Genomic DNA, 12,801 nt, shown 5'->3' with positions numbered 1-12,801 from the left:
GAGCGCTGAGTTCCCTCCTTTCTCTGGATTACAGTTTCCCAGGCAAGGCTTGCAGCAGACCCAGCAACAGCAGCAGACGGCCGCTCTGGTGCGGCAGCTCCAGAAGCAGCTTTCCAGTAAGTACCCTCCGTCAGGAACAGATGGCCCCCAGGACGTGAAAAACAAGCCAGTGAGCAAAACACAGGTGGCAGCTCCTCAAAAACTGTCTTCCTTGGTGCTGTTCTCGTGTTCGTTTTAAGTCCAGGCCGTTCTCATTTTGTTGGTGTTGGTCTGAATGCTTCTTTTCCGGGAAAGCCCCAGTCTTTTCCTTGAGTTCAGCGAGGATGTTTTCCTGTTGCCTCTCTTCGAATCTGGGAATATTTCTTTCCAGCTGGGGGCCCGGTGGGACGGCAGGTGCTTTTCTGATAAAGCTAGATGGCCCAGAGAGCAACGCGGCTGATACCCTCCAGTGTACGATGGGACAGGATAGGTGCCCCCCTGCCCCCAAGACTCGGATATGGAGAGGCCAGCACCAGACCTGTCCCCTGGTCACTAGGGCCGTGGCTGCTCTTACCACGGCACCACCCTGCCCTTCCTGATAGCGGCTAAGAGAAATCCAGACCTGGAACGTGGCAGGCGGCATCGCAGGACAGTGTTTCTCCCCAGTTAATCTTGCTGCCGTGCTGGCGTGCTACCTTTCTAGAGCGCATGCCGACAGCCCATTTCATCGGACCTCATCCCGGTACCAGCAGCCTGCTCCCACGAATCCGGTCGCCCTGCGCTGGAGTCACGGGGTGGGCAAACTCTTTTAGAAGTGGGAGCGAGGCCCCTGTGATGCAGAGAATATTGGCCTGGAAGTCAGGAGACCTAAATTCTGCTGCCGACTCTGTCACCGTTATCTGGGTCACGCAGTGTTTCATCCATACAGCAAGCAGGGAGACTAGCAATTTCTCGATTCTGTGCTTCTGAGGTACAGAGCGATGAGCAGCGAGTTCTGAAGGCAGTGGTGTGGCTCTGGTGGAAGATGGTAGGGAACAGGGTCAGTTCATGACTGAGAGGGAGGGGCAGCTTGGCTCTAGTCTTAATTTCCTGCCTGCTGCTGTCCGTGTGTTTTCCTGGGCAGAGGGAACACCTCTCTTATGCCCTGTGTCTCTCCGAGGGCATAACCAAGGTCTGTTGTTGTTGTCCTTGTTGTTGTTTTCCTTTAAAAATATTTCCCTCAGTTAAGTCATGTCAGTCTTTTCCAAGAACTGTTCAGTCGGTGTGGTCTGTTAAACACACGTGTGGTTAAAATTTCACTGTGTTTCATCAGCTCCAGAGTTCACATTTTTAATTTTTTTATATTTGGCTGCACTGGGCCTTCACTGCTGCACGTGGGGCTTGTCTAGCTGCGGCGAGCGGGGGCTACTCTTCGTTGTGGTGCACGGGCTCTAGGCGCGCAGGCTTCAGTAGTTGTGGCGCACGGGCTTAGTTGCTCCGTGGCATGTGGGATCTTCCCGGACCGGGGCTCAAACCCGTGTTCCCTGCACTGGCAGGCGGATTCTTAACCACTGTGCCACCAGGGAAGTCCCCAGAGTTCATATTTTTGCATGGCTAAAGAGAGAATATAATTTTAAGGTAGAGACAACATGTTATATTTTAATTTTTTTTTCTAGTGATTGGAGGTATGTACCTACGATTTTTATGGAGTAGCGCCTATCTGGGGAGCATACTCTTGGTTCCTATTTCCAAGGGCTCACAGAATGCAGGTTTTGTTGTTGTTTTTTTTTTTGCGGGGGGCGGGGGTTGCCATCATTTCTGGAGCACTTTCTTGGACCAGTGAATTTTTGGCCAGCATTTCTGGAGCACTTTCTTGGACCAGTGAATTTTTTGCCATCATTTCTGGAGCACTTTCTTGGACCCATGACTTTACATGTATTCACTTGATTTCCTAAACCACCTCATGGGCCGAGGTATTATTGCTCTTCCCGTGTTACAGATGAGGAAACAACTAAGAACAGGGACATTTTCCCGTTTGCCCAAGGTTACTCGGCTAGCAGCTGGGACTAAAACTCAGACTGTCTCCTTCCAGAGCCCACCTCTTAACCACAACATATAGTCTGATGCCTGACATGAGCAGTGATGCCGGCCTCCTTTGTTGAATAAGGGCAACTAAGCTGAGCTGCCCACTGCACAGCTCCAGCCGGCTGCATTTCTGCCATAATCCGTGTGAATGGGGCCTTTGGATTTGAATAGTCCCACCAGAGTTGTGCAGGCAGTAGCTATTTCTAAGCCTGTGTCATTGTTTTGAACCTACTCACTGTTCTTTATTTGTCCAGGTGTGCACATAGACACGTGCACAGGCACACACTCGCGTCACACGCACAGCCTCTCTCTCCCAGGCATACACTCTTGCACGGTTCTCTCTGATGTATCTATCCATGGCCATTTGCAGAAAATTGCCCCTTTCAAGCTACTTCTCTCTCACCTATTATAACGTCAGTGTTAAAGTAGAATCTCTGATGTGCTTTTATGAAGTTTCCAGATCTTTTCATGTTTTATGATACTTACAGTCCTTTTTTATGTTAGTATTGAGATGTTTGTTAGCTCAGGGATACAGACTTTTGACGGGCCAATGACCTTCATCCCAAGGCCTCTTGCTGGCCGTTGTGGGACTCTGATGTAGAGGTGGCCCCTCTGCAGAATGAATCGAGCAGTGGTATTAAGACCTTGGCCGCACAGGTGTCTGGGCTAGTGTTATACTTCCTGACCAGTCAGTCTGCTTTCACTACCAGCCTCAGGAATAGAGGAACAGTGACAAGAGCGTGCCACCGATCTGTGGCATAATTTTGCGTCTGCAATTTTATTGGATTTTCTTTTTCTCATTAGGTAACCAGCCACAGCAAGGAGTGACGCCCTACGGGCATCCTTCACACTTCTGAGTCTGGAAGAGGACAAAGACATGAAGTTTTTTGTTTGCACTGAAAAACAGAAAATCACATTTAATGCATTAGTCACCTTTAGAAATGTCCCTTTGTTCTTTCATTTCTTTGGCGTTTTCCTATGTTTTACGCTACATTTCATACAAAGGCGTTTAAACAAAATGTAAAGGAAAAGGTGTGGTTTGGTTTTGTTTCATTCAATTTGAAAGTAGGTTTAAAAATGTGGATCATGGGGGCCTACGCCAGGAAGAGTTTGGTAGCAGACCTTTTGAAATTGGTGCTTTTATTGAATCTCGTAGTTATAGAAAGAATGGATTATGGTGGATTTTAAATATTTATGTATTCATTAATGATGAAGTTTGGTTTTTTGGGGGTTTTTTTTTTTTGCACACTGTGCCGGACCAAACTACTGATTTGAAAGGCATGTCAGATCTTGACAGGAAAGCGACCCATTTATTCTGCATTCACCTTTGGTGGCAAAATGGACATTTATTTGCATCGCTCTAATTTGAAATGTTTGTAATTTCTTAAGCACTTTATGAACTTTGTTCTTATTTATGTAGGATTTTTCTTTGCTTTTGTTGTGGTCAAAAGGTGCTGAAACAGATTGTTGCTTAGTACTTAAACTTCTTAGACCAAGAACTTAAACCAAGGCTTCTGTGAGAGCCACCCTAAGGTACGTGGAAGCCTGTTAGAAGTAGCTGTACTACTAAATTTGTTTTCAGTGGCGAGATCATTGACCAGAGTCTTTGTGAAGGTACAACATGTAAATTCTAAAGGCCGGAACGAACCACAGTGGAATTGTTCCAATTATTTGCCAGATTTGGCAAAAATGACTCTGTCCAGTTTTGGTTCTCCTGAACCTTATGCCAACTTGAGAAAAAAATCTCGCAGCTGGCCTGAGATTCCACAGTGCTCAAACTTGACATGGTTTCCAGAGAATCTGGCCCCCAAGTCCAGGGGGGCTCTGGTTTTCCTAAGAGATGTATTTGCTGTTTATTTTGTATGGTAAGTATTTGCTATTTTGAATTTAACTATTAATGTTGGTGTCTGTCTTGGTTGTGTATTGCATATACTGTATTTATAAATTGGTGCAAAAAGCACAAGTAAAGTAAATTATACATCAAATTTATTATAAAGAAATAGTAACTATTTTAACTTTGTTCAAGTATGTGGTAATTTGCTCCTATTAGAGTGAAAAATACAGTAAATTATTATCAGTTTGTGTAACTTAAGAGTATTCCATATAATATTTTTTTAGATTTAGATGCATAAAATTTTGAATGTGAAAATTGCAGGGCATTTTAACACATGTGGGGGATATTTTCCCATGTTCTGTGTTAATTCACTTTCTTTTGCCATGTGAATTTACATGTAACGTAGTCGAGCATACTGTGAATAGATTTGTCTATAATGAGCAAACCATGTAGAACTACTTTTTTTAAATGTAGCTGGTACAACTTTAGTAGATCATTTCCTTTGCAAATCATTATATAAATAATTTATATCTTCCCAGGTGAGTTACTCATTGCAAAATTTGACTCATGCAAATGACCTCAAATACGTGTCCGCTTACTTTGCTGTGGCAGCATCCATGTGAACTGCTTTGTACACTGTGAAACGATTTCGCTCCAGCCCGCTCATTTCATGTTTACTCTGGGCTGGAAAAGACTTTGCCAAAACATTAAAGACCATTCTTTTCACTAAATTAACATGTTCTATCTGCTTTCAGAAGATGAATCTTGACATTTCAGCTGGTTTTGTATATCAGGGTTTTTCTTTTGGTTTTTGGTTTTTTTCCCTCTTGAGAGTCATACTTAGAGCTCATGAAGTTATTTTTTCTTCAAAGTAATCTGTCATATAATGACTGCCTTGGCAAAACAACTGAAATGTGAATGTCGTGCCTAGTGAGTACCAGTCATGTTCTGTCCTAATTGTTGTTTTACTTCTTCTCAAGAATTACTGGTGTTTAAAATGCCACTTTTCAGTTTGAACCATATATATTTGTAGCTCAGTATTGCAAACAGAAGTAAGACTGTTTCAAGAATGAGTGTTATAATTGCATAGCATTTGTATGCACTTTATATTTTGCAGAAGTTAGTGAAATTAATTTATTAATCATTTTGCACTTGAAAGCTGTGGGACATAGCTTTTTGTTGCTGTCGTCTCCTTTTTTTTTCCGGTGGGAAAGCTAAGATATGGTAAGGCCCTATAATTCGACGATTCTACAGAGAGTTGAGGAAAAACCTAGAACTGGTTTTCCCCTGTGTCCTATACAGAGAGAAACTGGAATTTTCAATCTATTCTTATGATATTTCCTCCCATTTAATCCTCTCTCCTGAGAGTTTTCTTTTTCTTTTTTAGAATATGCATTGATTTGTCTTGAAATGATCACAAAGGAAAGCCCTGTCCTTCGGCAGAACCTGGTAATTTGCTTGGTGAGACAAAGAGGAAATTATCTTAGGATAAGATGGAGACCCCAGTTCCCCTTAAAGACTTTGAAATACAATGGAGTTGGACATAAGAAGCCCTTAGATATGCCTGTTTACATAGTAGGCTTCTTCCTAGTAGGGTTACATTTGTCCTCTTTTTTTTAATTCCTCTTGGTCCGGAAGTAGAATGAGATCACTGTTAGAACGAGTAGCCCTTGACCGCTTATGGCCACAGGATACCAACATCAAAGAACGTAGGAATCAGGTCACCTCTTTAGGTGGGGCAAGCTGAAAGTTGGTGTGATGAAAACAAAATGAAGTGAGTCCCCCCCCCACCCCCATCTCAACTGATTGACAGGGAAAAATGTAGTTCTCGGTTTTGTGTGCTGAGCTATCTGAGCAAGACCTATGGCATTTTCTTCTTTTTCATTTATTAAGTCTCCTATAAGTCTTCTTAAATAATAAGCAAGTATTTGAATAGATGCTGGAGAAATGACACTGGAAAATCCTAGCCTCTAGAGTTAGAAAAGCTGAATCATATTGTCCCTTAAATTAATTCAGGTTGAATTAAGCATGTAATATAAATAAATTCAGTGAATTACAAAAAGCAACATTTTGTATAGGGTTGATCAAATTTTAACTACAGTGAAACTCCATTATATGTATTCGGTCTAGATTTTCCCAAACATTTCCCTGTCACAAAGGATTATCACCTTATAGAATAGACGCTCATAGAGCAATGATTCCTCCTAAGAAAATTTTTCCTTATAAACAAACAAACAGTTCCAAACCAGGGGTGCCTGAGCTAGATTTTGAAGTTATAAAGAAGTTTGTGTATTTTAAAAACTTTTTAATGGTTTTATTTGGGATAGATGTAATCAACCCCCTTTTCACGTTTTATGATGTGCAGGTGTTAAGTTGCTTTCTTACAAGTGGAAATTCAGCCTGCATTTATTTTTAAATGCAGTTATTAAAACTTTTTTTTCTATTCCCCATCAATGAAAATTTTCAGTGCACAAAATGGTGAATCATAAAACAGTTCAGCGCTTATTTTCTGTGGGTTTTAGTAAAATATTTACAAACTGACCACAGTATTTATACATCAGGATGGCAAATTTACATCGACCGCAAATTTAATCATCTTTTCCATTGTGTCTGTCCTCAGCGCCATGCTTGTAACGTTGATTAATAGAAGGTGGACACTAGGCAAATGGTAATGAAAGGAAAAAAGTCCATTCTTTAATGAAGAATTCAGGTACATTATCCACTTGTTATTTTATGGTCGATCGTTTTCTCTTAATGTTCATTGTTATTTGTTGGCAAAATAAAAGTGCCTTAAGTTAAAAGTTTGTTTTGAGATCCATTATAAAAAAAAATCAGTATCAGTTCATAATGCATTTATTTACAAGTCCTTTTTTTTGCATGTCTATTATAAATTTAATATTGTAAGTGTATTCAAATTCATTTACATGCCTATGGCTGCCTTTGATTAAACTTCTTCCAAAAAGTAAATTCTGTCCAGATGTTGACTTTGTTCAGGTAGTTTTATTTTCTGTCAGATTACTTGGATGTAAGTTGTTGCGTAATCACTGCCAAGTGGATTCTTTGCTGTGCATCTGTATATCCCAGAATCTGAGGTTTGAGGATTCTGAATGACTAGGGTACCTTGTGGGTGAAAACGTTGAATTCCACGTGTCCTCCCTTCGTGTGCCCCTGAGAACAGGGAGTGGTCAGGCATCTCCCATGTGATTTCTGGCTTGGGGACTCCCAGGGCCACACAGCGGAGCTGAACAGCCACGCCTGTCCTTGCGAGGACGTTCCTGGGTAGGCGATTTGTAATTCGGGGAGGGTAGGCCACAACCATTACTGGAACAGTAATCAGTGCATGGCCAATACTGTTTTGAGCCTTACAAACGTAGCTTCCTCTGTCGTAAGCTGTTGCCTCTTTGATGACCAAGGTGCCGTTTTCATGCAGTATGTATTTTCCACTGATCTGAGGCCCGTCTATTACGTAACCACTTGGCACAGTCCATTTGATACGTGGCTTAGGGCTTCCATCAGAGACACAGTGCAACGATAGAGTGTCTCCACTGATACTGTAAACTGTTCCTCGCGCATAAGTGACAATCACTGGCTTTTGGCCAATTTCTAATACAATTAATTTCTCAATATAGCCAACTTTATTTCTTGCTGCACACCGATATTTTCCTGTATCGTCCCGAGTCATTTTAGAAATGATAAAAGAGCCGTTACTTGCTATTAGATACTGAGAATTGTTTTGTCCATTGGGAAATTGTGTGCCATTTGGTAAAATCCAGATTATTTCAGGTGGTGGGTTTCCATCAACAGAGCAATGCAATGCTGTGGACTTTCCAAGCTGGGCAACGGTTTTTTCATTATGTGGATTTCTGAATGTCGGTCTTCTCAGCATTTCCAGGACTTCTAACTGTACCACCAGCACACTCTCTCCTCCTTCATTCCGAGCCACACAGGTAAAATTGGCTGCATCTGAAAGCCTCACATTCCTGATTTCCAGGGTTCCATTTTTATAGACTGTGATTCTGCTTCCGTAGTACGGAACTGTGAGGAAAATACTGTCTGGCATGATCCACATGATGTGAGGAGATGGTGTCCCTGCGGCTCTGCAGTCGAAGTGTTTTTTGGAATGCCTCACCGCCGTGGCTTTAATGGTGGTTTTATCTGCATACAGACCATTGATTAATGGAGGTTTGGAGACAACGTCCAGTTTGTACATTTTGGTGTCATCCCCACTGGGATTTCGTGCCACACATACGTACTCTCCGGAATCGAGCAGTTTCACTCTGTTGATAGACAAAGACCCGTTGGCATGAAATGCGTACCTGTCCGTAGAGAATGAAATCATGTCATTGGAAGGCAGCAACCAAAATACTTTTGGCTTGGGTGCCCCAGTGACCTCACAGTCAAGGACGGCTGTGTCTCCAGCCTTGACTCTCGCGTTGGTCTTGTAACCCTGCCGGATCCGTGGGGCGGCTGTTATGACTGTTAGGTGGACTTTCATTTCATCCTTCCCTAGAGTGTTCTGGGCATGGCAAGTGTAATCGCCTTCCTCTGCCATCCCAACTCTGTTGAAGTATAAGGTTCCATTGTCGAAGAGGATGACCCTCCTGGTGCCGTGGCCACTGTCGTCGGCCTGCATGGCGTTATTTATCATCGTCCCATCAGGCAGACTCCAGGATATCTCGGGCACTGGTGAGCCGGAAGCCATGCAATCGACTTGGAAGTCTTTCCCATGAAAAACTTGCCTTTTAAAATGTTGCTTGTGGTCAATTTTGGCAGGTTTCCGTCTTAGGCTGATGTGCATCAGGGTCAGATCGTCCCCCATCTTGTTTCTCGCCACACACAAGTAGTCTCCACCGTCTTTTTCTGTCACTGATCCAATAAACAGGGATCCATTTGGGTAGACTTGGATGCGGCTGCCCATTCTGAGGAAAGAAGAGCCGGATTGAGTATGCAGGTACTAACAAGGGGTGGGAGACTTATGTACACAGGATTAGCTTTATGGACATTTTCTTAAACTGTTGCAATGGAATTAAAATCACTGTCTTTTTAAGCTATTCTGAAAGATGAAATTAGCTGCACAGATATGATTTAGTGCAGACAAATGACTTCAAATGAATCTCCTCTGCGTTTCAATTAAAAAGAATTTTCATGGTGACGAGAATATTAGAAATACCAGTTTCCTAAACCCATGACGGTCTTGACCACTTTACACATCAAATGATCATTTTGTGATATACGTCAGTAAAGAACAACTTTCATACAAATTTACTTGCTCAGAAAAGATACCAGGTTTTCCTTTTTAAAGAGATATTAGTAATCAGTTATTTGGTTAGAAAATGAGTTTTACTTTTTTTTTATAAAGAGAGAAAATGCCAAGGTAAGACACATTAGAAGCTTACTAAAGCATCCGTCTCTGCAGGCAGCTGTACCGTGACTCTGGTCTCTGTATTATGTTGAACTCCGTGAAGACCATTTTTCTCTCTGAAGCCACTACACAGCCTGCTATTACCACATTGAACCATCAGGTGGCAGATCTTTCCTGGTAAAACCAAATCTAGTTTTTCAAAAAGACCAGTGGAAACTGAGTAACTGCTAAAAACGCAATCAAAAACACGCATAGGTGGAAATCTCCGTACGTGTTTTTCTTCCTAGTTCTTTGGCAACATGAGCTAAGCAGGTGGGTGAAACGAGAGAGAATAGTGTGGATGGCCTTTCACAGCATAACTGCTAAGCAAGTCAAACAGCCTCAAGTCATTTTTTACCTTCAAGAAAACATACCATAAGTAGGAAGAGTGTTTGTTGTAGGACAACTTACAAGTGCTGATATTCTTTTTTTTTTTTTTTTCCCTCAAGCCTGGAAAGAACTTGTCTTGCATATAAACCAAAGGAAGGTCATCATAATGGATGCACTTAAAAAAAGGAATGGAAACTACAAGGGTCTTTGCATTCATTTTTTAATCTTTAGGTAGTTCCCCACTATACAGCCAAAAAAAAAAAGATACTTAGACAGACGTAGTAACTTGCCCTTTTCACCATGCTACACTGCCACCTGCTATCATTCTTTCCTAATGCTTTCTAAGAGCTCTGTTTCTCAAACTCGGGTGCACATTAAAATCATTTGTATAAAATAGTGCTGTTGCCTGGGTCCCACCGCCAGAATTTCTGACTTAATTGGTGTGGAATGTGACCTTGGCCTCAGGACTCAGTTTTCCAAATGACTCTCATGTGCAGCAAAGTCTAAGAACCACTGCTCTAAATCTTGGTATTTAATGCAGTTCCCTCATTACCTGCATCAGAATTACATGGGGTCTAATTTAAGATGCATATTTCCTGGTTTCACTGTTCAGAGATTCTGATCCAATAGCTCTAGCCAGGGATCCGGGAACCCACTGTTTGACAAACTTCCCGGGTGACTTTATGAACATTAAAGTTTGCGAAACAGCCTCAAATTTGAGTGTGCGCTGTAATCATCTGGACAGCTTTTAAGAACACAGATTGCATGTCAAAACACAGAATCGGAACCAAGTTCTCAGGCGATGCTAATGCTCTTCTTGGTAGGAGGACAACCCTTTGAAAACCAATGACTCAAAATGACCTTTCCTCACCCCCAAATCTGATGCATCTGGAAGTTGTAATATATAAAAAAGAGAACTGTAACTGTTTCCTTTTATAAACTGATATTTTTAAGGGAAAATTTACTTTTGAAAGTGGAAGTTTTCCCTGAGTAAAAGAAAGGGAATTCTTTATGAAAATTAATGCACAGGCAAGCATCTGCAGTCTTTTAGAGCAGTGTTTCTTGGACCTTATTGCGCATGTGATTCACCTGGGGATCTTTTTAAAATGCAGATTCTGATTCTGTCCATCTGGGATGGGGCCTGAGTTTCTGTTCTTGTAACAGCCCCCAGGTCATGAGAAGCAAGGTTCCAAAGAAGAGGAAACACAATTCTGTCCTGAAACATAGGTGACGTAAGTCATATTTAAAGTCGTGGAGGTAGACCAGTAGTGCTGTTAAGTCTGAGATGGTTAAAAAAAAATTCAGAAAAGGCAACGTTCACCTGACAACTAGGCTTTAAAAAAGTAAAACGTTTTGCTTATTTTGTTTATGGTGGAATAGACTTGGATGAGCATAGTTATGATGAAAATTTTAATTTTTAGAATCTAAAATAAATTCAGACTTACAGAGCCAAGAAGTGGCAACAGGAAGGACTTTTTTTTTTTTTCCAGCAGAAGTGCCCTTTTAATTTCTCTTGACATCTAAAGCATCTAAGTAAAGAGTATTCTTGCCTTTCTGAGTGGGTTAGTTGCAGAATAATCACTGAAGTGTTCAGTTAGCAAACAAGTTGTAGTTCATTATAAAAGAAAAGAATGACAGTACCTCTAGTGGGCCTGTGATAGCATCTGTGATCTTACACACTCTGTTGCCTCTTCCAAAATATGAACAATCTTTCTGTGTTTTGTAAGTGCTTTCCCAAAACAAAATATAAACAGCCTACCTAATATCTTTGCTATCAAACTCTGAAAGATTTGTTGGACTACCTAGAGCGAGATTTATTGGTCGAGATTTATTCTAAGATGCTTAATGTGTTATAGACATTCCTTTGGATTAACTTTTTAAGACATTCCCTTACATTTTTTCACACCTCTTCCATTCTTAAAAATTGACCTAATGCCCAGTAAACATTTTAGACATTGTTTTTACAACCTAAAATTAGAAATTTATCTGTTACTCCCATCACAAGTGTAATGCCTTCTACACTTCTTGCATTGGTTTCTGCATGGGTAGTAAAATTGTATTCAGAATTACGCAGAATAATGAGCAGTCTCTGGGTAAATGAGAATCACCCTCATGTGCTGCAGGGTGATTAAACAGACATACCAATATTATTATATACAAAAACTGGTAAACTACTGAAAATATTTGATGCTACAAATGGGTATACATATAGTAGATAACAAGCATAAACGTGTGAGTTGTGAAGTTTACATTTCGTAACCCAGCATTTTTAAATTTTAAATCTAAATTTCAATTTAAAATTTAGGTAATTTTCATGACTTACTTGAAAATTAACATTTACTTTGGAGTTAAAGATCACAAATTAACTTCCTTAACTATATCCGTTACCAACTTATAGTTTGATACTAGAAAAAAAACCTATTCTTTTAAGCATAAACTCATGTATAATTTCTCTTGCATGGATATTTTCTATTAATAAACATGGAGGCAGAGTCAAGATGGCAGCATGGGAAGATGCAGAGTTAGCATTTCCCCACAACCATGGTACCAACTGGCCGCTGGTAGGGGACTCTGACACCCAAGGAGACGGGAGGAACCCCAAGGTGAACCGGTAGGACATAGGGGGACTGAGAGGGGGAGGTGAAGTGGAGGCCAGACAGGATCAGTGACCCTGAGGCTGGGGAGATCAGGAGAGGCAGGCGGGAGGGTCCCTCTGGGAGGAGTGGGAGAGGAGCAGAGGGCGTTTGAGCCCAGAAAGCCTGCTGGGCTCCCAGGTGAGGTCCCCTGCCCTCTAAGAGCAGGGGTGTGGGGCATGCCTGGGCCCCTTCTGTTCCTTGAGCCTAAGTCCCACCCCCCAAGAGCCCCCCAAGGCCTTTTCCAGCCCTGTCAGTGGTCCTGACCATTGGCCCCACCCACCACCCAAACCTCACCCTTGCTTAGACCCTGCCCTCCACAGCCAAGGCCTAGTTCCAGACTTTTTTTTTTTTTTCCCCTCCTCCTCTTTTTCACTATTGTGGTACTGTTGTACCTACTGGTTGTTGATCCATCTGTATTTTTATTTTTATATTCCTAACATATCTGTTAGTTTCCTAGTCTAATTTTTTACTTTGTTATTGTGGGTTTTTTTTCTTTTTTTTGCCACCCCAGGTGGCTTACAGGATCTTGGTTCATGAGCCTACGAGTGGGCCAAAGC

The 12,801-nt window shown here is 41.6% G+C and overlaps 2 protein-coding genes across 2 annotated transcripts in view; one reads left to right on the top strand and one right to left on the bottom strand.

Moving 5' to 3' along the window:
• The window catches only part of MED12L (mediator complex subunit 12L), a 326,097-nt gene extending 321,489 nt beyond the window's left edge, over nt 1-4,608 (top strand). The window contains exons 43-44 of the mRNA XM_060149610.1: nt 35-116; nt 2,848-4,608. Coding sequence (XP_060005593.1) covers nt 35-116; nt 2,848-2,900 — 135 coding nt within the window. The 3' untranslated portion in view covers nt 2,901-4,608. The remainder of the gene's footprint in view (nt 1-34; nt 117-2,847) is intronic.
• Nucleotides 4,609-6,672: 2,064 nt separating this feature from the next.
• The window catches only part of IGSF10 (immunoglobulin superfamily member 10), a 38,735-nt gene continuing 32,606 nt past the window's right edge, over nt 6,673-12,801 (bottom strand). The window contains exon 6 of the mRNA XM_060149608.1: nt 6,673-8,796. Within this exon, the coding sequence (XP_060005591.1) occupies nt 6,888-8,796 (1,909 nt within the window). The 3' untranslated portion in view covers nt 6,673-6,887. The remainder of the gene's footprint in view (nt 8,797-12,801) is intronic.

The sequence above is a fragment of the Lagenorhynchus albirostris genome, chromosome 5 (genome assembly GCF_949774975.1).
Source record: "Lagenorhynchus albirostris chromosome 5, mLagAlb1.1, whole genome shotgun sequence".
Taxonomy (NCBI): Eukaryota; Metazoa; Chordata; class Mammalia; order Artiodactyla; family Delphinidae; genus Lagenorhynchus; species Lagenorhynchus albirostris.
This window is presented reverse-complemented; position numbering and strand designations above follow the sequence as displayed.